Here is a 23,241-nt window from a genome sequence, read left to right on the forward strand (position 1 = left end):
CTTTAATTTTTTCAAGTCGCTTATGAACTTCTTCCTCAGTTAACCAATTGTTCATTAATATGGAGGTTGTGGCTTCCTCCTGCGGCACTACTATTAAACTTGATTCTTCCCTGGTAAACACAGAGGCAAAGAATTTGTTTAATACCTCAGCTTTTTCCTTATCTCCAATAATCTGCCTACCCATCTCACACTGAAAGGGTCCTATATTTTCTTTTCTCATTTTTTTGTTATTAAGGTACTTAAAGAATTAGGGTTGACCTTACTTTCTATTGCAATCCTTTTTTCATTATCCATTTTAATTTAATTTAATTGCCCTTTTGCAATTTTTGTTACATTCCTTATAATTCTGATACGATGTCTCCGTCCCTTCTGACTTAAAGAATCTAAACGCCTTCCTTTTCTTGTCCATTTCCTCCCCTACCTGTTTATTTAGCCACATTGGTTTTGACTTATTTATTTTATACTTATTACCCAAGGGTATACACTGATAAGTGTACTTTTCTAACAATGTTTTAAAGACTGCCCATTTATCTTCTACATTTTTCCCTGCAAAAACATCATCCCAGTGTATTACTACTAGATTAGACCTCAGTTTATTAAAATCTGCCTTTCTAAAGTTTAAGGTCTTTGTTGAACCCAAGTAATCTGTTTTTTGATCATTTATTTCACATGAGACCATGCTATGATCATTGTTACCCAAATGTTCCAGGACTTGAATATTTGTTATTACGTCTACATTGTTTGATATGACCAAATCCAGAACTGCCCCTCTCCTGGTTGGTTCCTCAATAATCTGGGTCATATAATTGTCTTTAAGCACCCCCAAAAACCTGTTCCCTTTTGTTGTAACGCTAATCTCATTGTCAGGGACACAGCAGCAGCGCCGGACAGTGATTGCGGCCTGTGATCTGGGACCAGACCACCACCGCAAGACAAAGACTTCACGGTGGGACACCCAGCGGGAGTCCACCCCACATAGAGGCGGCGCCGTTGCTGATGGCGATGGCGTGGGACCAGACGGACCCCCTTTCATCAGTTGGTGGTACCAGGTGCTGGAGCACCTGGCAAGTATCCCATCACAAGTAGTGCACCAACGATAACACACCTACTGTGGGCAGCCCTGTCACACACACTTGGGGTGGGAGTGACAAATGTGGGTTGGACACTGGGACACTCGTGCCCCTGCACCCAAGTACTGTGGAGATACTCTGTGGGCCTATGTGTATATACGTATGTTGTATTGCATTCTGTGTTATAAGTATGTGTCCAGTAAATATTGTTATACCACACTGGTGTGTATTACTGGGTATATTGTCTTGGGAGGGGCTGTTTCACTGTGTGAGGCGCCTTCCCAGGTGGAGGCGCTGTAGCATACATGTTACCTACACCCCAGGCTCCCTGCAGCGGAGGATCAGGCCTCCTGTGACACATTAGGTAAAGCACCGCACGTAGTCACCCGGGAAAGGGGGCTACACTTATCAAAACACAACTGTGACTATAATACGCCTGTATCAGTCTCCCCTCCTGTGCTTACAAATCCCAATTTATACCATGTGTCAGCAGATGAGAGTGTACAGGAGCCCCTAACACTTAATGCAGCAAAACACCTCACGCCACATTTTGTTGTTGTTCTAGAATTGAAGTACGGGGTCTCCGGGGCTGACTGGTATTACATTTTAGCTCTGGGTCGCCCTGCTTCCGAGATACTTAGCTCCGTAGCGGGTGACGTCAGTCCTTGTGGCTTCCTATTGTCCCACGAGACCTGGTCTTTTAAAACTGTACAGGGATACCGGCGCCCACTACGGAGCCAAGTATCTCTGGAAGCAGGGGGTCCCCTGAGCTGAAATTAACCCAGTTCAGCTCCGGAGACGCCCGGCTTTAATCCTAAAACAAAAACAAAAAATGTTGTGCAAGGGGTTTTGCTGCTTTAAATGAAACAACCAACGTGGGCCGGACCAATTGCATTTACAGTTCCTATGTCTCAGGGCCCTGTTATTACTATACCTCCTCAATCAACGCTTTCTGTTATCTCGCCATTTCTCGAAAGCCTGGAAAGTTTACCCTCCCAATTTTCACAAGCGGTGAAACAAAACATGGTTTCCAACTGCAGACCAATCTCTATACTACGCAAAGTCCGGAGAAGGTAAGAGACAACACCCCCCCCCCCTCCCTTACCTTGTAAACATGTGTACATTCCCAACTTAATATTTACATGTTTTAAAGTTACTATTATTTTTTTTTAATTATTTTTTAAATTGTCCATTGTAATCTGGGTTTTGCCCAAATCCTTCCACGAACTGAAAGCCTTAAAAATATGCAATGAGATCCAGCGCGGATCATGGGCAGTTGGCTGGTGCAACGGTTATCGATACGGTTGACCACACAATCGTGTTAAATAAGCTTCAGTGCTCTGGGATTGAACCTCACGCTCTAAACTGGTTTCACTCTTATCTATCAAGAAGATCCCAATATGTCTCTCTGTCTGCTGCCCCAGGCCCAGTACCGCATTACCCACGAGGCACATGCTTAGGGACCTGTATAGGTTGCGGTGGGCCGGTGCTGCGGCTACCCAGGTCCCCATGCAGCAGCCCGGTGGTTACTGTCTGCCATACTCTTCCTCCTGTCGGCGCTGGGATCCAACCTCTGCCCAACTGGAGAAAGGAGCTGGGAGGAGGGAGGCGGGAGGAGGGAGCTGGGAGGAGGGAGCTGGGAGGAGGGAGGCGGGAGGAGGGAGCTGGGAGGCGGGAGGAGGGAGGCGGGAGCTGGAAAAGGGAGCTGGTAGGCGGGAGGAGGGAGCTGGGAGGAGGGAGCTGGGAAGAGGGAGCTGGGAAAGGGAGGCGGGAGAAGGGAGAAGGGAGCTGGGAGGAGGGAGGCGGGAGAAGGGAGCAGGGAGGAGGGAGGCGGGAGGGAGCTGCAGAGTCTCCGGACCTCACCCAAGGTAAGAGAGGGGTGTGTGTTGTCTCTTACCTTCTCCTGCAGCGTCATGGCAACCCGACATCACATGTAACGTTGCCATGACAATATGACATCACATGTAAGAATCTCCTTCGTTCTGCCAGGGTGTAATTCCTCATACAAGAGGGCGCCCTGCCAAGGGATCCCAGTGGAGGAGGGGGGATGCTACATGAGCACGCCCAAGGAAGAAGCTTGTATGTGGTTCCTGTGAATAAAGAAAAGTGCCTGGAGCCTGGCTATCATTGGCTTACCATCCCAGCCCTGCATGAATGCCAGCACCCTGAGAACAAGTAAACCCCTGCACCCCGAGATCAAGGTAACCCCTGCACCCCGAGATCAAGGTAACCCCAGCACCCTGAGAACAAGGTAACCCCTGCACCCTGAGAACAAGGTAACCCCTGCACCCCAAGATCAAGGTAACCCTTGCACCCCGAGATCAAGGTAACCCCTGCACCCTGAGAACAAGGTAACCCCTGCACCCCGAGAACAAGGTAACCCCTGCACCCCGAGATAAAGGTAACCCCTGCATGAATGCCAGCACCCTGAGAACAAGGTAACCCCTGCACCCTGAGAACAAGGTAACCCCTGCACCCCAAGATCAAGGTAACCCCTGCACCCCGAGATCAAGGTAACCCCTGCACCCTGAGAACAAGGTAACCCCTGCACCCCGAGATAAAGGTAACCCCTGCACCCCGAGATAAAGGTAACCCCTGCATGAATGCCAGCACCCTGAGAAAAAGGTAACCCCTGCACCCTGAGAACAAGGTAACCACTGCACCCTGAGAACAAGGTAACCCCTGCACCCTGAGAACAAGGTAACCCCTGCACCCTGAGAACAAGGTAACCCCTGCACCCTGAGAACAAGGTAACCCCTGCACGAATGCCAGCACCCTGAGAACAAGGTAACCCCTGTACCCTGAGAACAAGGTAACCCCTGCACCGAGAACAAAGTAACCCCTGCACACCGAGAACAAGGTAACCGCTGCACACCGAGAACAAGGTAACCCTGCACACCGAGAACAAGGTAACCCCTGCACACCGAGAACAAGGTAACCCTGCTCAAATGCCAGCACCCTGAGAACAAGGTAACTCCTGTACCCTGAGAACAAGGTAACCCTTGCACACCGAGAACAAGGTAACCCCTGCACACCGAGAACAAGGTAACCCCTGCTCAAATGCCAGCACCCTGAGAACAAGGTAACTCCTGTTTGAATGCCAGCACCCTGAGAACAAGGTAACCCCTGCACCCTGAGAACAAGGTAACCCCTGCACCCTGAGAACAAGGTAACCCCTGCACCCTTAGAACAAGGTAACCCCTGCACCCTGAGAACAAGGTAACCCCTGCACCCTGAGAACATGGTAACCCCTGCTCAAATGCCAGCACCCTGTGAACAAGGTATCCCCTGTACCCTGACAACAAGGTAACGCCTGTACCCTGAGAACAAGGTAACCCCTGCACGAATGCCAGCACCCTGAGAACAATGTAACCCCTGCACCCTGTGAACAAGGTAACCCCTGTACCCTGAGAACAAGGTAACCCCTGTACCCTGAGAACAAGGTAACCCCTGCACCCTGAGAACAAGGTAACCCCTGCTCAAATGCCAGCACCCTGTGAACAAGGTAACCCCGGTACCCTGAGAACAAGGTAACCCCTGTACCCTGAGAACAAGGTAACCCCTGCACGAATGCCAGCACCCTGAGAACAAGGTAACCCCTGCACGAATGTCAGCACCCTGAGAACAAGGTAACCCCTGCACCCTGAGAACAAGGTAACCCCTGCACACCGAGAACGAGGTAACCCCTGCACCCTGAGAACAAGGTAACCCCTGCACAAATGTCAGCACCCTGAGAATAAGGTAACCCCTGCACCCTGAGAACAGGGTAACCCTGCACCCTGAGAACAAGGTAACCCCTGCACGAATGTCAGCACCCTGAGAACAAGGTAACCCCTGCACCCTGAGAACAAGGTAACCCCTGCACCCTGAGAACAAGGTAACCCCTGTACCCTGAGAACAAGGTAACCCCTGCACGAATGCCAGCACCCTGAGAACAAGGTAACCCCTGCAACCTGAGAACAAGGTAACCCCTGCACCCTGAGAACAAGGTAACCCCTGCACGAATGTCAGCACCCTGAGAACAAGGTAACCCCTGCACCCTGAGAACAAGGTAACCCCTGCACACCGAGAACGAGGTAACCCCTGCACACCGAGAACGAGGTAACCCCTGCACCCTGAGAACATGGTAACCCCTGCACACCGAGAACGAGGTAACCCCTGCACCCTGAGAACAAGGTAACCCCTGCACACCGAGAACGAGGTAACCCCTGCACCCTGAGAACAAGGTAACCCCTGCACCCTGATAACAAGGTAACCCCTGCTCAAATGCCAGCACCCGGAGAACAAGGTAATAAAGACACGGAACAACACCTGAAAAGACACTTTGTGGCACTCCAAAGAAGAGGTGTTACATACGTTACAAAAATACATTTCAAAAGCTGCACACGATGGAAAAAAAGCCACCCCAGCCACCCCCCCCGACATAACACCTCCCAGGGAGCCGCAAACTGGGTGCCAACATTCAGGCCTTCTGCAGGTCCATTAAACCTCAAATTCTAAATAAACAACAGAAGTACAAGAACAGCCCATCTCCCCTGAAATAGAAGCACTAAGAAGTACCCTATATACCAAGGAACTGCAAACACCATCCAATCATTCCCTAAACCAGGGGGCCCCAACTCTGGTGCTCAAGGACCCCCAACAGGTCAGAATATAAGGACAGCCCAGCTTCAGCACAGGTGACTCAGTCATTGTGACTGAGCCACCTGTGCTGAGGCAGGGACATCCTTGAAACCTGACCTGTTGGGGGTCCTTGAGCACTGGAGTTGGGGACCCCCTGGCCTAACATGTGCAATAAAACGCCATACATCTTACCACTGTTTGACCCTAAACCAAAAACGTAAGTGGGTCATAAAATACACAAGTCAGGTAACCCAAGAAGACCTAGTATAATATGAGTGTGTGAGAGTGTGAGTGAGAGTGTGTGAGTGTGTGTGTGAGTGTGAGTGTGTGTGTGAGTGTGTGAGTGTGTGTGAGTGAGTGTGTGTGTGTGAGAGTGTGTGAGTGTGCGTGTGTGTGTGAGAGTGTGTGTGTAAAAATGGTGAATACATCATCTATCTACTATATATTTCTCAAACAGTCATATGTTTCTATGTCTGTATGTGTCTCCCTGTGTCCCTCCCTGTGTCCCTAGCGGCAATCCCATTGGACCTTGGGCCAGGCCAATGAGATTGCTCCCTTGGCCCGCCCGCCCACCCCCGCACACCTCTCATTGGCCTGAGGCGGAGTGACGGGCCAAAGGAGAGACACACACACACTCACTCACTCTCCTCGGATCTGCGCCAGTCCCACTCTCCACCCCCTCTCACTCCCGTCGTGTGTGTGTGTGTGCCCCCCTCACCGCAAACCCCCCGCACCGCAAACCCCCCGCCCCCCCTCACCGCAAACTCCCCGCCCCCCCTCACTGCAAATCCCCCCCGCACCGCAAACCCCCCGCCCCCCCTCACCGCAAACCCCCCGCCCCCCCTCACCGCAAACTCCCCGCCCCCCCTCACCGCAAACCCCCCCACCCCCCCTCACCGCAAACCCCCCGCCCCCTCACTGCAAACCCCCCGCCCCCCCTCACCGCAAACCCCCCGCCCCCCCTCACCGCAAACCTCAGCCTCCCCGGCGCCAAGCCTCCTCCACCTCACCTCTCACACACCGCCAGCAAATCCCCGCCGCCTCTCACACGCCGCCTCACTCGGCTCTTCTCAACGCGGCCCCGTCTTACCGCCGGGAGCGCCAGCAAGCAGTTAACCCCCCGCGGCCGAGCCGGGAGCACGGGGGGCGCAAGGAGGTAACCTCCCCCCTCACACCCCACCGCGGCCGAGCCGGGAGCACAGGGGGCGCAAGGAGGTAACCTCCCCCCACCACCACACACAACCCCCCCCCCCCGCGGCCGAACCGGGAGCACCAGGGGCGCAAGGAGGTAACCTTCCCCCCCCCACCACACACAACCCCCCCGCGGCCGGGAGCACCGGGTGGCGCAAGGAGGTAACCTCCCCGCCTCCACACAACCCCCCCTCCACACAACCCCCCCCTCCACACATCCCCCCCCACGCAACCCCCCCCCCCACACAACCCCCCCACACACAACCCCCTCCACACACACACACAACCCCCCCCCCCACACACACACAACCCCCCCCCCCGCTGGCGCAAGGAGGTACACACACACACTGACACACACACACACAGTGACACACACACACTGACTGACACACACTGACTGACACACAGTCACACTCTGACTGACACACTGACTGACACACAGTAACACACTGACTGACACACAGTCACACACTGACACACACTGACTGACACACAGTCACACACTGACTGACACACACTGACTGACACACAGTCACACACTGACTGACACACAGTCACACACAGACACTCACCCACTCACCGCCGCACGTAAACACTGACTGACGCACACTGACTGAGGCACACACACACACTGACTGCCTGACACACACTGAATGGCGCCCGCACACACACATTGACTGACGTGCGTACACACACCCTGACTAACGCACACACCTGAGACACACATACTGACTGATGCACACACATCCTGACTGACGCACGCACACACACCCTGACTGACGCACGCACACACACCCTGACTGACGCACGCACACACACCCTGACTGACGCACGCACACACCCTGACTGACTCACGCACACACACCCTGACTGACGCACGCGCACACACCCTGACTGACGCACGCACACACACACCCTGACTGACGCACGCACACACACACCCTAACTGACGCACGCGCACACACACCCTGACTGACGCACGCGCACACACACCCTGACTGACGCACACACACCCTGACTGACGCACGCACACACACACCCTGACTGACGCACGCACACACACACCCTGACTGACGCACGCACACACACACTGACTGACGCACGCACAGACACACTGACTGGCGCACACACACACACTGACTGGCGCACACACACACACACTGACTGCCGCACACACACACACTGACTGGCGCACACACACACACACACACTGACTGGCGCACACACACACTGACTGAGGCACACACGCACGCACACACTGACAGTGTGTGTGTGTGTGCGTCACTCAGTCTGTGTGTGTGTGTTTGTGTTTCTGCGTCAGACTCACTGACGCACGCGCACACACACACACTGACTGACTGACGCATACACAATGACTGACGCACACACTGCATGAAGCTGTAAAGGGGGACAAACAGAGCTGTAAAGGAGGGAGGGGGGGACTGGATTGATGTGAATGGGGGACAAACAGAGAGAGGGGGGAGGAGAGAGGAGACAGAGAGGACGGAAACATTACATCCCGGGCAACGCCGGGTCTCTCAGCTAGTATATTTATATTTGTAGATGTTTCATTCCTGTCCGTCCTGACCCAAGTTTGTGTGTAGTGTTATTACGTTACAATAGGAATCATCACTAAAACTCTCCTCTTTCCACACACTACCGCTGGCAATACTATGCCCCAACAGCATATCCTCCCCCAGCTGTACTATGCCCCAACAGCATATCCTCCCCCAGCTGTACTATGCCCCAACAGCATATCCTCCCCCAGCTGTACTATGCCCCAACCGCATATCCTCCCCCAGCTGTACTATGCCCCAACAGCATATCCTCCCCCAGCTGTACTATGCCCCAACAGCATATCCTCCCCCAGCTGTACGATGCCCCAACAGCATATCCTCCCCCAGCTGTACGATGCCCCAACAGCATATCCTCCCCCAGCTGTAATATGCCCCAACAGCATATCCTCCCCCAGCTGTACTATGCCCCAACAGCATATCCTCCCCCAGCTGTACTATGCCCCAACAGCATATCCTCCCCCAGCTGTACTATGCCCCAACAGCATATCCTCCCCCAGCTGTACTATGCCCCAACCGCATATCCTCCCCCAGCTGTACTATGCCCCAACAGCATATCCTCCCCCAGCTGTACTATGCCCCAACAGCATATCCTCCCCCAGCTGTACGATGCCCCAACAGCATATCCTCCCCCAGCTGTACGATGCCCCAACAGCATATCCTCCCCCAGCTGTAATATGCCCCAACAGCATATCCTCCCCCAGCTGTACTATGCCCCAACAGCATATCCTCCCCCAGCTGTACGATGCCCCAACAGCATATCCTCCCCCAGCTGTAATATGCCCCAACAGCATATCCTCCCCCAGCTGTACTATGCCCCAACAGCATATCCTCCCCCAGCTGTACTATGCCCCAACAGCATATCCTCCCCCAGCTGTACGATGCCCCAACAGCATGTCCTCCCCCAGCTGTACTATGCCCCAACAGCATATCCTCCCCCAGCTGTACTATGCCCCAACAGCATATCCTCCCCCAGCTGTACTATGCCCCAACAGCATATCCTCCCCCAGCTGTACTATGCCCTAACGGCATATCCTCCCCCAGCTGTACTATGCCCCAACAGCATATCCTCCCCCAGCTGTACTATGCCCCAACAGCATATCCTCCCCCAGCTGTACTATGCCCCAACGGCATATCCTCCCCCAGCTGTACTATGCCCTAACAGCATATCCTCCCCCAGCTGTACTATGCCCTAACGGCATATCCTCCCCCAGCTGTACGATGCCCCAACAGCATGTCCTCCCCCAGCTGTACTATGCCCCAACAGCATATCCTCCCCCAGCTGTACGATGCCCCAACAGCATATCCTCCCCCAGCTGTACTATGCCCCAACAGCATATCCTCCCCCAGCTGTACTATGCCCCAACAGCATATCCTCCCCCAGCTGTACTATGCCCCAACAGCATATCCTCCCCCAGCTGTACGATGCCCCAACGGCATATCCTCCCCCAGCTGTACTATGCCCCAACAGCATATCCTCCCCCAGCTGTACTATGCCCCAACAGCATATCCTCCCCCAGCTGTACTATGCCCTAACAGCATGTCCTCCCCCAGCTGTACTATGCCCCAACAGCATATCCTCCCCCAGCTGTACTATGCCCCAACAGCATATCCTCCCCCAGCTGTACTATGCCCTAACAGCATGTCCTCCCCCAGCTGTACTATGCCCCAACAGCATATCCTCCCCCAGCTGTACTATGCCCCAACAGCATGTCCTCCCCCAGCTGTACTATGCCCCAACAGCATATCCTCCCCCAGCTGTACTATGCCCCAACAGCATATCCTCCCCCAGCTGTACTATGCCCCAACAGCATATCCTCCCCCAGCTGTACTATGCCCCAACAGCATATCCTCCCCCAGCTGTACTATGCCCCAACAGCATATCCTCCCCCAGCTGTACTATGCCCCAACAGCATATCCTCCCCCAGCTGTACTATGCCCTAACAGCATGTCCTCCCCCAGCTGTACTATGCCCCAACAGCATATCCTCCCCCAGCTGTACTATGCCCCAACCGCATATCCTCCCCCAGCTGTACTATGCCCCAACAGCATATCCTCCCCCAGCTGTACTATGCCCCAACAGCATATCCTCCCCCAGCTGTACTATGCCCCAACAGCATATCCTCCCCCAGCTGTACTATGCCCCAACAGCATATCCTCCCCCAGCTGTACTATGCCCCAACCGCATATCCTCCCCCAGCTGTACTATGCCCCAACAGCATATCCTCCCCCAGCTGTACTATGCCCCAACAGCATATCCTCCCCCAGCTGTACTATGCCCTAACAGCATATCCTCCCCCAGCTGTACTATGCCCCAACAGCATATCCTCCCCCAGCTGTACTATGCCCCAACAGCATATCCTCCCCCAGCTGTACTATGCCCCAACAGCATATCCTCCCCCAGCTGTACTATGCCCCAACAGCATATCCTCCCCCAGCTGTACTATGCCCTAACAGCATATCCTCCCCCAGCTGTACTATGCCCCAACAGCATATCCTCCCCCAGCTGTACTATGCCCTAACAGCATATCCTCCCCCAGCTGTACTATGCCCCAACAGCATATCCTCCCCCAGCTGTACTATGCCCCAACAGCATATCCTCCCCCAGCTGTACTATGCCCCAACAGCATATCCTCCCCCAGCTGTACTATGCCCCAACAGCATATCCTCCCCCAGCTGTACTATGCCCCAACAGCATATCCTCCCCCAGCTGTACTATGCCCCAACGGCATATCCTCCCCCAGCTGTACTATGCCCCAACGGCATATCCTCCCCCAGCTGTACTATGCCCTAACAGCATATCCTCCCCCAGCTGTACTATGCCCCAACGGCATATCCTCCCCCAGCTGTACTATGCCCTAACAGCATATCCTCCCCCAGCTGTACTATGCCCCAACGGCATATCCTCCCCCAGCTGTACTATGCCCTAACAGCATATCCTCCCCCAGCTGTACTATGCCCCAACAGCATATCCTCCCCCAGCTGTACTATGCCCCAACAGCATATCCTCCCCCAGCTGTACTATGCCCCAACGGCATATCCTCCCCCAGCTGTACTATGCCCTAACAGCATATCCTCCCCCAGCTGTACTATGCCCTAACAGCATATCCTCCCCCAGCTGTACTATGCCCCAACAGCATATCCTCCCCCAGCTGTACTATGCCCCAACAGCATATCCTCCCCCAGCTGTACTATGCCCCAACAGCATATCCTCCCCCAGCTGTACTATGCCCCAACAGCATATCCTCCCCCAGCTGTACTATGCCCCAACGGCATATCCTCCCCCAGCTGTACTATGCCCCAACAGCATATCCTCCCCCAGCTGTACTATGCCCCAACAGCATATCCTCCCCCAGCTGTACTATGCCCCAACAGCATATCCTCCCCCAGCTGTACTATGCCCTAACAGCATATCCTCCCCCAGCTGTACTATGCCCCAACAGCATATCCTCCCCCAGCTGTACTATGCCCTAACAGCATATCCTCCCCCAGCTGTACTATGCCCCAACAGCATATCCTCCCCCAGCTGTACTATGCCCCAACAGCATATCCTCCCCCAGCTGTACTATGCCCTAACAGCATATCCTCCCCCAGCTGTACTATGCCCTAACAGCATGTCCTCCCCAGCTGTACTATGCCCTAACAGCATATCCTCCCCCAGCTGTACTATGCCCTAACAGCATATCCTCCCCCAGCTGTACTATGCCCCAACAGCATATCCTCCCCCAGCTGTACTATGCCCTAACAGCATATCCTCCCCCAGCTGTACTATGCCCTAACAGCATATCCTCCCCCAGCTGTACTATGCCCCAACAGCATATCCTCCCCCAGCTGTACTATGCCCTAACAGCATATCCTCCCCCAGCTGTACTATGCCCTAACAGCATGTCCTCCCCCAGCTGTCACTGTAAAGCCCCATATTACAAACCGCACACAATCTGACTTGCTGAACAATTCCCACACACAGCCCTGTGACTGTGAGGTGTGAATACTGGTACACTGTAATAAATGGTTGTGGGTCCAATAACATGCATCTTACTGCCCATTGTACCCAGTAGAGGTCCCCCTAACCCCAGCCAGCAGACGCTTGCTATGAATGGGGTTTTTCTTTTCTTCTTCAGCTGCTTGCTACGTGATCTCTTTCTCAATGGAAAGACGTTTCCGAGCTGCAATAACAGTTGCATCCCCAGAGCAACAGAAAACGCGGAATGACCGCACCTCCAGCTGGCCGAAGCCAACCTGCCTGGGTCAACATGTGCCAAGACCAATCTGATCGTAGCATGAGCACCTAGCGCTGCACCAGCCAGGCACCTCCAGCACCCAGGGGACCTATCAATTGGCAGGAAGACGGCGTCACATCCAATAGCACCTAATGATAGAGGGCTGTCACCCAAGGGGGCGAATCCTTCTCATGCATTTTGGGTGCCTGTTTAAACCCCACTAATGGCTCCCGCTGGGAAATGGCCTGGTGATGAGGATCCATGGGTCCATGCCATGGTCACACCTTCAGTGGGGCGGATTGGTGTCAAAACCAGAGGATGCCACGAACCCAGTCTGACACCTTCAGCAAAATGGACCAGATCTCCAGCCCTGCTGCTGCTGCTGGCTGTGACTCTAGCCTTGCTGCAACACGTGCACGCCCTGAACGGTAAGGATGCAAAGAGCGTGCAAGTCTGCTGCTGAAGCAGTTATTCCATAGCAATGCCATACTGCAGAATTGATTTATAAGCGTCATCTGAGGTCTGGCAGGCGAGCCCATTAAAGGGCTGAAGAGGTCTATAACCCTTTCACCGTGCAAATGGGTTCATTTACCCCCCTCCGTTCTGTGGGTTGCAGTAATGCATGCAGAATGTGCCTGTGGATAGTGTCGTTATCTGCAGCACTTTCTTTAATATTGTCACTGCTATCGCACCGAGAGAACGCTGTCCCAACGCCAGCACTGAATGGGTTATTTCATGTAGTGGGTGAATGGGCAGATGACACGTTTTGGACTTTCTATAGTTCTTCGCCCAGCTTGTTCCTTGCTTTAGATATCCTCGATAACAATGGGACCTCCCCGGCATTGTTGTCAGTCAGCCATGGCTAGGGATTGATTAATAGCAGAGCCATGACCAAAGTATCTATATTAATGGCATGATATTAAAATATAGCTCATATATATTATTAGACTATATTCATTATATAGTACATTCAATCAATAGCCACAGTGAACAGCCCACTGGTGACAAGAAGCAGAAATATATTAGGGACCTCCTCCTCCTCCTAACCCCCAGGCTGCAAAGGGGATATCCCAGTACAGAAGGGGCACGTGCCCACCCAATATGTGCCAATCTTTTGGTAAACATAGAATTTGACGGCAGATCAAAACCACTTGGTCAATGGTGTCTGCCCATGGTAAAAATGCCTCTCAATGCAGCATAGCCATCTACCACTACAAAGATAAGAATGGTAGTTTTGATTAAAGAAAAGTCCTTCTATAAATAAGGCAAAGGCAATGTAAAAAGCAAGGTCAGTTGGGGCCCTTGAATACCTCCATGCGCTAAGTATTTGTTTAGTTTGCCGATGCCAGTAACTGTCACCAGTGTTCCTGGCCACGAGCTCGAGATCCGCACCGACACTTTGACATATGGAACTGCCCCTTTGCCAACAAAATAGTTCATTAAAGGCAGAAATACAAATAGGGTAACATACAAGGGAACACCACAAAGTAACCATTGGGAAAACGGAATAACCGTTTCCACAAGCTTGTAACCTTTATACATTTATATCCGATGAATGGTGGATTGTCACCTGTCCGATTTCCCGGCCTTAACGCGCCTTTCTACCTGTTCATATGAATGGCAGCTGGGGCGTGCTAAAGCTTAGCACCGTTTTATGGAAGTGGGCCAAAGTGTTAAACCTGCCGTTTCCTTTAGAAAAAGGTTTACCGAAACACTTGTATATTTTGTTTCCACGGAAGATTGGTTGTTGAAGGATTTGGTTTTACGGAGATTTGGTTACAGATTCATCAATTGTAACTGTATTCCTGATTGCATGTAATATTGTATACAGCCGAATACTGACTGGGAGTAATCCTGTATGCTACAGCGTCATTCTGATGGTATAGAGACCACCCCGGGTGATAGAGGCAGAAGCAGGATGGATCTTGTGATCCGAAGTTGGTTACAGCATTCTCTTGCAGTACCAGTAAATAATGCCATAAACCCACCAACAATATCAAGGAGATCCAGGCTAGTCTTTCTTCAGATCTAACTCTGCTATACAAATGTTTCTAACAGGCCAGGGCATGGGAATAGTAAACCAGAACTGAATCATTATCATTAAGTCAGTTTCCAGGTATTTACCAACCCTGTGCTGCCCTCCATAGAATGGGGGTATCCCCCTTTGTACAAGGACACTTTCCTGTGTGGAAGTATCAGCTTCATAAATATGAGTTGGTTCTCATTCGGTACTTTGTGAAAAACACAGCTTATACATTATGATGCCCCGGTCATCCACAATCTTTGACACTAAAGTCTCATTTTTTTTATGTAGAATCCCTGATTTGGGGGGTTGTGTGTGGATAAGAGGGGCCCTGCTTTCAAGGGAGGCATAGAGTGCAAATGGGATAAGCTAAATGCCACTGTCCATATGTACCAATCTTATCCCATAAGGAGTTAGTATAATTTAAAACATTCCTTAATATAATGTGGAATATCCATGTAACTAGCCTGTTCCTCCAGACGTTTATCCTTTGTTACAAGCTTGTTAAGAATGGATCGGAATATTAAGGCTCACAAGTACCTATCGAGCAGCAGATTGTACCGATGGGCTTACATATTAATATGTACATATTACATATTAACTTGGACACAGACGCTTTCTTGTAACAGGTTTGTGGACTTGCTCATACAGTATGAGAACAACTCAGGTCCAAGGTCACAATGATTGTTAACAATTAACCTGTAAGAAGTGCTTCTATTTCAATGTTGCACAAGCATCTCTCTGCTAGTTCTTTCACATAAGTGGTCAGGTGAAACCCTCCACTGCCAGAGTGACGAGGTTAAGACATGTCCCTTCAGTATGTCCCCTATATGCAGGGTTTTCGCTTTTTCAGGGGCCGTGGACTGTAGGAAGAGACTGCGTCAGAGAGAAATGTTTTAAGTCCCAAACATGAATCATATGTATTTGCAGTAGCGTTTGCCAATGACGTATTAATCGGTTTGTTTAACGCCAGTCTCCATGGAGACACGAAACGCTCTGTCCAATCAGAATGCTGGATTGTTTTCTCATTGTTTCACACAACGCCCCTTTTGTTCCCAGAGACGTCATACAGATATTTTGATATTGAATATAAATGATGTCACTTCTTGGACATCAATCATTTTTTTGGTAGGAGGAGGAGCGATCTATCAGTCCGCTATTATTTATGCATGGTGCAGGTTTGGCAGAAAATTCCTAAGTCCAATGGAAGAAAGCAAATTCCGCCATGTCTTACATATTGGACTGATCTTTAAGAGGCAGATAGTACCGCCACCTTAGCCCTAACGGGAGCATAGATGCAAGGAAAGTGTCACTTACAACATGATAACTCACAACAGCAGATTAGCAAATACCCTGTCACCTAACTTCTCCTGTGACCAAATCACACATTGAAGCGAGGAGCGCTAAGCGTCTCGATACACAAATTTTAAAAAGACACGGCATACAATTGACAGCACCCTTTTAAGTTTACAGTCCAATTATTGCATACTAATTGAGAGCCTGTTTTGCAATGTTTAGTGGAAAATCTAATGTATATTCACAGTAAATATGTCCCCCAAAAATACAACATAAGTAAATCGTCACCAGTCCCTCACTCACACTGGCTGCTCCAATTCACGGCGGCTTCAATGCATCGTCCATTGGGGAGCAGTGATGGGTGACCTACACATCGCTAGAGGGTCCCTGCAATTATCAGGTCATTTTGAAAATTGTACCAAATACAGAAGAATTTACAATGCATCTGATCTCAGATGCGCTATTAGAGAGGGTTGGGGTTCCTTACAATGCATCTGATCTCAGACGCGCTATTAGAGAGGGTTGGGGTTCCTTACAATGCATCTGATCTCAGACGCGCTATTAGAGAGGGTTGGGGCTCCTTACAATGCATCTGATCTCAGACGCGCTATTAGAGAGGGTTGGGGTTCCTTAAAATGCATCTGATCTCAGACGCGCTATTAGAGAGGGTTGGGGTTCCTTACAATGCATCTGATCTCAGATGCGCTATTAGAGAGGGTTGGGGCTCCTTACAATGCATCTGATCTCAGACACGCTATTAGAGAGGGTTGGGGTTCCTTACAATGCATCTGATCTCAGACGCGCTATTAGAGAGGGTTGGGGTTCCTTACAATGCATCTGATCTCAGATGCGCTATTAGAGAGGGTTGGGGCTCCTTACAATGCATCTGATCTCAGACGCGCTATTAGAGAGGGTTGGGGTTCCTTACAATGCATCTGATCTCAGATGCGCTATTAGAGAGGGTTGGGGCTCCTTACAATGCATCTGATCTCAGATGCGCTATTAGAGAGGGTTGGGGCTCCTTACAATGCATCTGATCTCAGACACGCTATTAGAGAGGGTTGGGGTTCCTTACAATGCATCTGATCTCAGACGCGCTATTAGAGAGGGTTGGGGTTCCTTACAATGCATCTGATCTCAGATGCGCTAATTAGAGAGGGTCGGGGTTCCTTACAATGCATCAGATCTCATGCGCGCTATTAGAGAGGGTTGGGGTTCATTACAATGCATCCCATCTCAGACGCGCTACTAGAGAGGGTTGGGGTTCCTTACAATGCATCTGATCTCAGATGCGCTATTAGAGAGAGTTGGGGTTGCTTATTATAATATAATTCTAGGGTTCCTTAACCAAAACAAGGTTAAACTGCACTAGAATGTAGCTCAAGTCTGTACATGCAAAGCGGACAACTGAGCATCTCATTGACATGTCACGTGGGTGAGGACACCAGGTCAGTAGTAAATGATGTCACAGGTATTGTCCCTAGGAATGTAAACCAGTGACATACCACATCTTGTTTGCTATAGGAGCTAAAGATAAGACAGTTGGAAGCACAGCATGGATTATGTTAATGACATCCGGACATTAATGGAACGGTCGCTTCTGCCCTTGTTTGCAAGTTACCATGGTTCCGTGTTGCTATGGTTACATCGTGTATATCCTTCTGGGCAATTACCTGGTGCACTTGTTCTGGAGAAACATCATTAAACAGGCACACAAGTATTTATGTTTTGCTAGGTTCATTCTGATCTTGAAGAGCGTTAAGATGATTTATCTACATCACAGGCGCCTGGTACTTTCTGTTTCTGTATTATGTCCAACATCTTCTCATTCTAAATTCCACATTGTTTTATCCCCACACAAGAACAAGTATCAAAGAGATGCTGAGGATCACTTGGATTCATATCTCCAATCTGCACCTCCGTGAGTGGAGTTAATAATTAATAGAGTTTTAATGAAGCTTTGCAGAGCAGGATTAGTTTAGGTAGCAGCTCTGCCTATGTGCACATTGCACCATATAGAGTCTGTCTCTCCTCCGGTGCTGTGCAGCTGCACAGTGCATCCAGTTCAACCCTGAACAAAACATGGAACAGATGCACTGGCCGCGCGCCCCTCTGGCAGCGAAAGTGTTATTGTACGTGCACCAAACCCTCCAATGCCAAGGGGGGCAACTCCAGTTCTCAAGGGCCACTAACAGGTCAGGTGTTCAGGCTATCCCTGCTTCAGCCCAGGTGGCTCAATCTTAATGACCTGTGCTGAAGCTGGGATATCTTGAAAGCCTGACCTGTTGGTGGCCACTACCTGCCTTTCTGTGTCTGTTCCTCTATGTGCATACTACACTCCCTCCTCTCCCACTCATCTGTCTCCTCCTCTCTTTGCTGTCTCTCTATTTCCTCCTCCTACTCATCTTGCTGTCTTTCCTCCCCTCTCTTGTACTCTCTCCTGCCCCATGTGCACACTGCTCTCCATTCCTCTTCTCCTCCTCCTCTCTTTGCCGTCTCTCCTCCCCTCCTTACCTTAATCTCTCCTCCATCATGCCATGTTCCTCCCCTCTCTTTATACTCCCTGCCTGTGTCTGCTCCTCTCTGAGCACACTACTCTCCCTCCTCTCTACTCTGACCGGACTCCTCCTCTACTTGCGTTCTCTGTTTCCTCCTCCTATTCACCTTGCTGTCTCTCCTCCCCTCTCTTTGCACTCCCTCCTACCCCATGTGCACACTGCTCTCCATCCCCTCCTAGTCATCCATCTGTGTCCTCTCCCCTCCTTGCTGTCTCTGTCTCTTCCCCTCCTTGCTGTCTCTCTGTCTCTTCCCCATCCTTGCTGTCTCTCTGTCTCTTCACCTCCTTGCTGTCTCTGTACCTCCTTGCTGTCTGTCTCTCCCCCTCCTTGCTGTCTCTCTGTCTCTTCTCCTCCTTGCTGGCTCTGTCTCTTCCCCTCCTTGCCGTCTCTGTACCTCCTTGCTGTCTGTCTCTTCCCCTCCTTGCTGTCTCTATACCTCCTTGCTGTCTGTCTCTTCCCCTCCTTGCTGTCTCTCTGTCTCCTCCCCTCCTTGCTGTCTCTCTGTCTCCTCCCCTCCTTGCTGTCTCTCTGTCTCCTCCCCTCCTTGCTGTCTCTCTGTCTCCTCCCCTCCTTGCTGTCTCTCTGTCTCCTCCCTCCTTGCTGTCTCTCTGTCTCCTCCCCTCCTTGCTGTCTCTCTGTCTCTTCCTCTCCTTGCTGGTTCTGTACCTCCTTGCTGTCTGTCTCTTCCCCTCCTTGCTGTCCTCTCTGTCTCCTCCCCTCCTTGCTGTCTCTCTGTCTCCTCCCCTCCTTGCTGTCTCTCTGTCTCCTCCCCTCCTTGCTGTCTCTCTGTCTCTTCCCTCCTTGCTGGTTCTGTACCTCCTTGCTGTCTGTCTCTTCCCTCCTTGCTGTCTCTCTGTCTCCTCCCCTCCTTGCTGTCTCTCTGTCTCCTCCCCTCCTTGCTGTCTCTCTGTCTCCTCCCCTCCTTGCTGTCTCTCTGTCTCCTCCCCTCCTTGCTGTCTCTCTGTCTCCTCCCCTCCTTGCTGTCTCTCTGTCTCCTCCCCTCCTTGCTGTCTCTCTGTCTCTTCCCCTTCTTGCTGGTTCTGTACCTCCTTGCTGTCTGTCTCTTCCCCTCCTTGCTGTCTCTCTGTCTCCTCCCCTCCTTGCTGTCTCTCTGTCTCCTCCCTCCTTGCTGTCTCTCTGTCTCCTCCCCTCCTTGCTGTCTCTCTGTCTCTTCACCTCCTTGCTGTCTCTCTGTCTCTTCCCCCCTTGCTGTCTCTCTGTCTCTTCACCTCCTTGCTGTCTCTCTGTCTCTTCACCTCCTTGCTGTCTCTGTACCTCCTTGCTGTCTGTCTCTTCCCCTCCTTGCTGTCTCTCTGTCTCCTCCCCTCCTTGCTGTCTCTCTGTCTCCTCTCCTCCTTGCTGTCTCTCTGTCTCCTCCCCTCCTTGCTGTCTCTCTGTCTCTTCACCTCCTTGCTGTCTCTCTGTCTCTTCCCCCCTTGCTGTCTCTCTGTCTCTTCACCTCCTTGCTGTCTCTCTGTCTCTTCACCTCCTTGCTGTCTCTGTACCTCCTTGCTGTCTGTCTCTCCCCCTCCTAGCTCCACTCCTTGAGGAGGCATTCCGGTTGTAGCTTAGCAACCTTGTAACAGCTGAATCTTTGTACGGAAACATATCTAAGCCATATTATAAATATATAGATAGATAGTGTAGTGGGGTTTTGAGCTTGCAGGGATTGATTCTGTTAATGTTTCTTTGGAGGAATAAGTAGTTTATTATTTTTTAAAACTTTAAAGCTGCAGACCAAGCAATATCCCACGTGTTGTTTTTGTAAATAAATCAGTTCTCTACTATGAGAAAATCCTTGTATTATTTAAAAATTCTGAATGACATTTTTTTTTATAACTTGTAGTTTTATTGGTTTTCATATCACAATAAAGATATAAGAAACTTTCAACATATTTGTGCGAATTACCAATATCCCATACATATATCAACTTATATCATATATGCGGTAACCAAAATAGGACAACAAAGGAAAGGTAAGGAAAGGGTGGGTGGGGGAGGGGAGCTGAATGACATTTTTAATATAATGTAACAATTTTTTTTTGTTGCAACCATTTACCAAAGTCACACCCCCTTCTCTTCTGAAACAGGCTCTGGCTCACCCCTTTTTGAGCTCTGCCCTCTCTCTAGCAGTGCACCAATTGTATCTAGTAACTGCTTGGTCACATTTCCTTCCCAGCAAACTTTGCATCTTTGGTCCTCTTCTGCTGCACTGACAGCCATTTAGTGAACCCCAAGCTGAATCTTCGCCGATTGATTACAGGAGAACGGATCGATCGGCAACATAGCTAATTACTTATTGTGTGGATTGTATTGATGCGCATATTAAAGTGTATATATATATATATACTAGCTGAGAGCCCCGGCGTTGCCCGGGATGTTTGTGGTGTGGGGGTGGTGGCATTTGGGGGGGAGTGGTCCACGCGGCCCATGGCAGTGTGCGGTGGTACTGCTGCTGTGGCTGTACTGATGGTGATTGTATCGGTGTGCTGATTTGGGAGGGTTTGTTGCTGATGTGGGGGTGCGGATGTGGGTGTGCCGATGGGGAGGTGCGAAGGTGCCAATGTGTGGGTGCTGATGGTGTTGATGGGGGCTGGAATGGTGGGAGCCGAGAATGCCAGTGTGCTGGGGGGGGGGGGGGGTGGGCATGGGATACCGGTGTGCTGATGTGGTGGTGCTGGGGATAGTGTATGTGTGTGTATACGTGTGTGTGTGTATATATACACACGTGTGTGTATACATGTGTGTATACATGTTTGTGTGTATATACATGTTTGTTTGTATACATTGTGTATGTGTACACGTGTGTGTGTACACGTGTGTGTGTACACGTGTGTGTGTGTGTACACGTGTGTGTGTGTGTACACGTGTGTGTGTGTACACGTGTGTGTGTGTACACGTGTGTGTGTGTGTACACGTGTGTGTGTGTGTGCGTACACGTGTGTGTGTGCGTACACGTGTGTGTGTGTACACGTGTGTGTGTGTGTGTACACGTGTGTGTGTGTGCGTACACGTGTGTGTGTGCGTACACGTGTGTGTGTGTACACGTGTGTGTGTGTGTGTACACGTGTGTGTGTGTGTGTGTGTGTGTACACGTGTGTGTGTGTACACGTGTGTGTGTGTGTACACGTGTGTGTGTGTACACGTGTGTGTGTGTGTACACGTGTGTGTGTGTACACGTGTGTACATGTGTGTGTGTACACGTGTGTGTGTGTGTGTACACGTGTGCGTGTGTGTGTACGTGTGTGTGTGTGTACACGTGGTGTGTGTGTGTACGTGTGTGTGTGTGTTACACGTGTGTGTGTGTGTGTACACGTGTGTGTGTGTACACGTGTGTGTGTCGTGTGTACACGTGTGTGTGTGTACACGTGTGTGTACATGTGTGTGTGTACACGTGTGTGTGTGTGTGTACACGTGTGTGTGTACACGTGTGTGTGTGTGTACACGTGTGTGTGTGTACACGTGTGTGTACACGTGTGTGTGTGTGTGTGTACACGTGTGTGTGTACAGCTGTGTGTGTGTGTACACGTGTGTGGTGTGTGTACACGTGTGTGTGTGTGTGTGTACACGTGTGTGTGTGTGTATACGTGTGTGTGTGTGTACACGTGTGTGTGTGTACACGTGGTGTGTACACGTGTGTGTGTGTACACGTGTGTGTGTGTGTACACGTGTGTGTGTGTGTACACGTGTGTGTGTGTGTACACGTGTGTGTGTGTGTACACGTGTGTGTGTGTGTACACGTGTGTGTGTGTGTACACGTGTGTGTGTGTGTACACGTGTGTGTGTGTGTACACGTGTGTGTGTACACGTGTGTGTGTGTACACGTGTGTGTGTGTGTACACGTGTGTGTGTACACGTGTGTGTGTGTGTGTGTGTGTACACGTGTGTGTGTACACGTGTGTGTGTGTGTGTACACGTGTGTGTGTGTGTACACGTGTGTGTGTGTGTACACGTGTGTGTGTGTGTGTACACGTGTGTGTGTGTGTACACGTGTGTGTGTACACGTGTGTGTGGTGGTGTGTACACGTGTGTGTGTGTGTGTACACGTGTGTGTGTGTGTACACGTACGGTGTGTGTACACGTGTGTGTGTACACGTGTGCGTGTGTGTACACGTGTGTGTGTGTGTACACGTGTGTGTGTGTACACGCGTGTGTGTGTGTACACGTGTGTGTGTGTGTACACGTGTGTGTGTGTACACGTGTGTGTACACGTGTGTGTGTGTACACGTGCGTGTGTGTCTACGTATACGTGTGTGTACGTGTCTGCGTGTGTCTGCGTGTCTACGTGTGCCTGCGTGTCTACGTGTGCCTGCGTGTCTACGTGTGCCTGCGTGTCTACGTGTGCCTGCGTGTCTACGTGTGCCTGCGTGTCTACGTGTGCCTGCGTGTCTACGTGTGCCTGCGTGTCTACGTGTGCCTGCGTGTCTACGTGTGCCTGCGTGTCTACGTGTGCCTGCGTGTCTACGTGTGCCTGCGTGTCTACGTGTGCCTGCGTGTCTACGTGTGCCTGCGTGTGTATGTGTAGTGTGTGTGTCTACATGTGCCTACGTGGTGTGTATATACGTGTGTGTGTACGTGTGTATACGTGTGTAGGGCAGGGAGGGTGGGGGCGAAGGGCAGGGAGGGTGGGGGCGAAGGGCAGGGAGGGTGGGGGCGAAGGGCAGGGAGGTTGGGGGCGAAGGGCAG

The 23,241-nt window shown here is 51.2% G+C and overlaps 1 protein-coding gene and 1 long non-coding RNA gene across 7 annotated transcripts in view; one reads left to right on the forward strand and one right to left on the reverse strand.

Annotated features, from left to right (window-relative positions):
* LOC142464149 (uncharacterized) overlaps positions 1-18,680 on the reverse strand; it is a 35,068-nt gene extending 16,388 nt beyond the window's left edge. Inside the window, exon 1 of the long non-coding RNA XR_012787607.1 lies at positions 18,512-18,680. This is a non-coding gene — a long non-coding RNA (uncharacterized LOC142464149). The remainder of the gene's footprint in view (positions 1-18,511) is intronic.
* Positions 12,529-23,241, forward strand: part of KIAA1549L (KIAA1549 like) — a 106,051-nt gene continuing 95,338 nt past the window's right edge. For 2 of the 6 annotated variants that reach the window (XM_075567370.1, XM_075567371.1), the window contains exon 1: positions 12,545-13,106. In XM_075567370.1, coding sequence (XP_075423485.1) covers positions 12,902-13,106 — 205 coding nt within the window. In that variant the 5' untranslated portion in view covers positions 12,545-12,901. Of the gene's footprint in view, positions 13,107-23,241 lie in introns of all 6 variants that reach the window. The other 4 variants (XR_012787606.1, XM_075567368.1, XM_075567369.1 and 1 more) reach the window with 4 other exon arrangements.

Source organism: Ascaphus truei, chromosome 12 (genome assembly GCF_040206685.1).
Source record: "Ascaphus truei isolate aAscTru1 chromosome 12, aAscTru1.hap1, whole genome shotgun sequence".
Taxonomy (NCBI): Eukaryota; Metazoa; Chordata; class Amphibia; order Anura; family Ascaphidae; genus Ascaphus; species Ascaphus truei.